This window comes from Limulus polyphemus, unplaced genomic scaffold (genome assembly GCF_000517525.1).
Source record: "Limulus polyphemus unplaced genomic scaffold, Limulus_polyphemus-2.1.2 Scaffold20, whole genome shotgun sequence".
In the NCBI taxonomy this organism is placed as follows: Eukaryota; Metazoa; Arthropoda; class Merostomata; order Xiphosura; family Limulidae; genus Limulus; species Limulus polyphemus.
Genome location: NW_013665630.1, coordinates 588,530 through 592,093, shown reverse-complemented (window position 1 = coordinate 592,093; position 3,564 = coordinate 588,530). Strand labels below are relative to the sequence as shown.

At 34.5% G+C, this 3,564-nt stretch overlaps 2 protein-coding genes across 2 annotated transcripts in view; one reads left to right on the top strand and one right to left on the bottom strand.

Moving 5' to 3' along the window:
- LOC106457964 overlaps positions 1–3,564 on the top strand; it is a 52,721-nt gene that overhangs the window by 11,264 nt on the left and 37,893 nt on the right. The gene's annotated exons all lie outside the window — the stretch shown is intronic.
- The window catches only part of LOC106458152 (synaptopodin-2-like), a 46,437-nt gene that overhangs the window by 39,091 nt on the left and 3,782 nt on the right, over positions 1–3,564 (bottom strand). Inside the window, exon 2 of the mRNA XM_013917616.2 lies at positions 2,065–2,213. Within this exon, the coding sequence (XP_013773070.1) occupies positions 2,065–2,213 (149 nt within the window). The remainder of the gene's footprint in view (positions 1–2,064; positions 2,214–3,564) is intronic.

Here is a 3,564-nt window from a genome sequence, read left to right as displayed (position 1 = left end):
GAATCTGAATCACTTGAAAAAAACACGGGGGTGCTTAACTTTTTTCCAGGTGTATATTTGGATGTTTCAGCGCTAATCAGCTCATCTTATCCGATTGATACTGAGTTAATCACTAGTATTTATTTATTGTTATAACTGTAATCAGTTGTATTTATCCGGTTCTTTGGCTGTTACAGCTTCGTTTATCGGTATCTTTACCATTGTTACAACTTTAATCAGTCATAGCTATCTGGTTGGTACAGAGTTTAGTCAGATTTGTCTATTCCGTAGTTACAGCTCTAATCAGGTGTATTTATCCGGTAGTTACAGCGTTAATAAGTTTTATTTATTCACTCTTTACAGCTTAATAGGTGTAATTTATTTTGTTATTACTCACTTGTATATTTATCTCATATTTTCTTCTTAAACCGATTCTCAAGAAGTTGCACTAAAGTTAAACATCTAATGTTTTTTTTATTGTTATTTCAAATGTTAGCTACTGTGTTTCCCCTACTCTGTAAATGTTTCAGGTTGGTTTCCAATCATACCTAAAGAATGGAAATGCTGTATTTGTAAACACAAAACTCAAACAAAACATTAGCTATTTTTACTGTTGAATACATACCAAAACGATATATTTTTTTTATTAAGATAAACTTTTTCCAAGTAGTAAAAGTTCCTTAACAAGCTTGGTTTGAGTAAATATACAGTTCAAATCTTCGTGTTAATGCGCTTAAAGAGTTCTGAAAAAAGTTTTTTTGTTCCGCTTTGTAATTTACATAATGCTGACCGGAGCAAAATACACATAACTACAAATAAATGAAACGACCGTGAACCCCAGAAAATCTTACAAGTTGTTTTATTTGTTCAACGTTTCGGCTTTACGCCTTAATCAGGAGTAATGAACCCTACCATTATATTTGTTTGTAATTAAATTTTTAAATTTATTTACGTTGTTGTGCCACATTTCTAAGTTAATGATCAGATCACTTTTACTTCAGTTACCCATAAAGCGGTCACACGCAATGGTATATAAAAACATCTAAACAAACGAAAATACTTCGTGTACTAAAACCTTTGAGAGAATTGAGCTTATTTTTAGAATTATTTCTTACCGACTCAGCTATCCCAGTTAACTTATATTGAGGAAAGAGAAGATCTTTATCTCTAGTTAGCTGTGGTTTTCGTGCTAGCAGTCTCAGAAACTTTAAATTAAACATCGTTAGTTAATATTTTTAATTTAGTGCAAAAATGTAAATAAAATATATCTTCATCAAGTATTTAAAGAACTCGTTTTATGGCAAAGCTAGCAGAAATTCACGAAGTACTTTTGTTTGAGTCACTAGATGGCTCTAGAAAAACATTTTCCCGCCGTGTCTGTTTGTTTGTAATTAAGCAAACAAGCTACACAATGGGCTACCTGTGCCCTGCTCACCACGGGTATTGAAACCCGAATTCTAGCATTGTAAGTCCTCTGACATTCCGCTGTGCCACCGGGGGGCTCCCGCCGTGTCACCGAGTATACGGCTTATTGCGTCTGTGCTGACTAGCATGGGAAGAGATGGTCACACAAATAATCAAATTAACTTTTATATTTCTGTTTGATCGTCCAGTGTCAGTCATAGGAAGATTTTTTTTTAGATAAGGAAGAACGTATACGACGAACTCTGCGACCCTGCTGAGGCCCTCATATTACATACACATCTTTATTCTTCTTCAAGTAAAGTTCAACTTGGATTTTTTTTTTCTGAAATACCACCAGAAAGAATGTGAATCTGTGCTTCTAAATATAATTGAACTTGAATATAACGACACTTTTTACGAAAGAAAATTGGAATTTGAAAATATTGATTTTTCAAATAAACGAATTTCTCATTTCTCAAATACTCGTAGAATTAATTATCTTGAAGTCCCTCGAGCTTATAGAAGCATCATCACGAAAAATTGACCAAATTCAGACCATTAATGATTCAAGATGTGACAGGTCATGCGGAAAATTAGCAGCTTTTGGACGAAAATCAAGTTATCAACCATTAATTGTTAGAGTGACAGTGACGTCAAACATTTTCAACGAAAACTGCTTACCTGGTGACTTCCAGGACGAGTATATCCCTAGCTTTGTCAACTATGTCGATTGTTTGTTCATGAGTAAGACCTTTGGTCACGTGGCCGTTGATACTGTCCACTACGTCTCCTTCAAATAATATGTTGTGTGATTTGCTCTTTCGTCGAATCTGCATGAGAAACCACTCGTGTAAACGAATATTATTATTCATGTAAAATGACATTAATGATGAACTTTTTCGTCGTTGTAACACGCATGACCTTTGACACAGTACGATTGTTAAGTTCAAAGTTCAAACGTTAGATAAGAATAAACAAATCAAACTACTTATGTATTTATTTCTATATAAAAAGTATTATCATTTCATAATATTCGTAGTAAGGAAAGGATTATTGTATTGAAACTCAATACAACCATAGTGACCAAAATCTAAAACAATAAAATCTATTAAAAAGGTCCATTTCTAACTCTCTGTATATAAAGTTATATAGACAGATATTTCATTGACATTTTTACAGGGTGAAAAAAAGTTACTACACAGTTGGTACCATATGGCTGGTTTGGTTTGAATTTCGCGCAAAGCTACACGAGGGCTATCTGTGCTACTCAACCCTAATTTAGCAGTGATAGACTAGAGGGAAGGCAGATAGTCAATACCACCTACCATCAACTTTGGGGCTATTCTTTTACCAATGAATAGTGGGATTGACCGTCCCTTTATAACGCCCCCACATCTGAAAGGGCGAGCATGTTCAATGACGAGGATTCGAATTCGCGACTCGCAGATTACGCGTAGAGCGTCCTAACCATTTAGATAAGATTATGAGGTAAATACTGTTAGAGTTTTCTGTTTATTTTAACAACCACCAGGCCATGCCAGGCCCCATATGATTGGTACAGTTAGTATAATTTATATTATAGGAACACAGTTGAAACCAATTTAATCATTAGTTTTTCTGAATGAAGAAACAGCAATGGTTTCAGCAATAAGGAGAAGAAAATCAAATACCAATAAGAAAAAGCCAGCGGAAAGAGATCTCCTGCTGGCAGAGGCCTCCAAAATATGCAGGATCTCTCAAAAAGTGGTCAATAGCCTTTTTTGTTGTTGTTGTTATTGTTGTCTTGTGGCTAAAATATTAAACTAACAGGGCCGGCAGTCCGGCAGAGACTTCAACTTTCTAGCATTGACCCGATTATGACATCAGTCAGGGCAGAAAAACATTTTACACACACACACATATATATACATGTGGGTTTTTATGTACGTGAAGTTAATACTAAAACTGTAACAGACATTGTTTTGTATCTCCAGGTATATAATTGTTCATATATATCAAAATACAGTGTATGTATGTATTAGAAAGCTTTTAACTGTGAGATCAGTGAACTCCTGTTGTGTGCGACTAAAGTGTTTTATTCAACCTAATTTTGTGTCATTGCATGTATGATCACATTTAAATATATATTAGGTCGTCAAGAAATTAATATCGCGTTTTGGAACACTTTCATTAACCACCCCC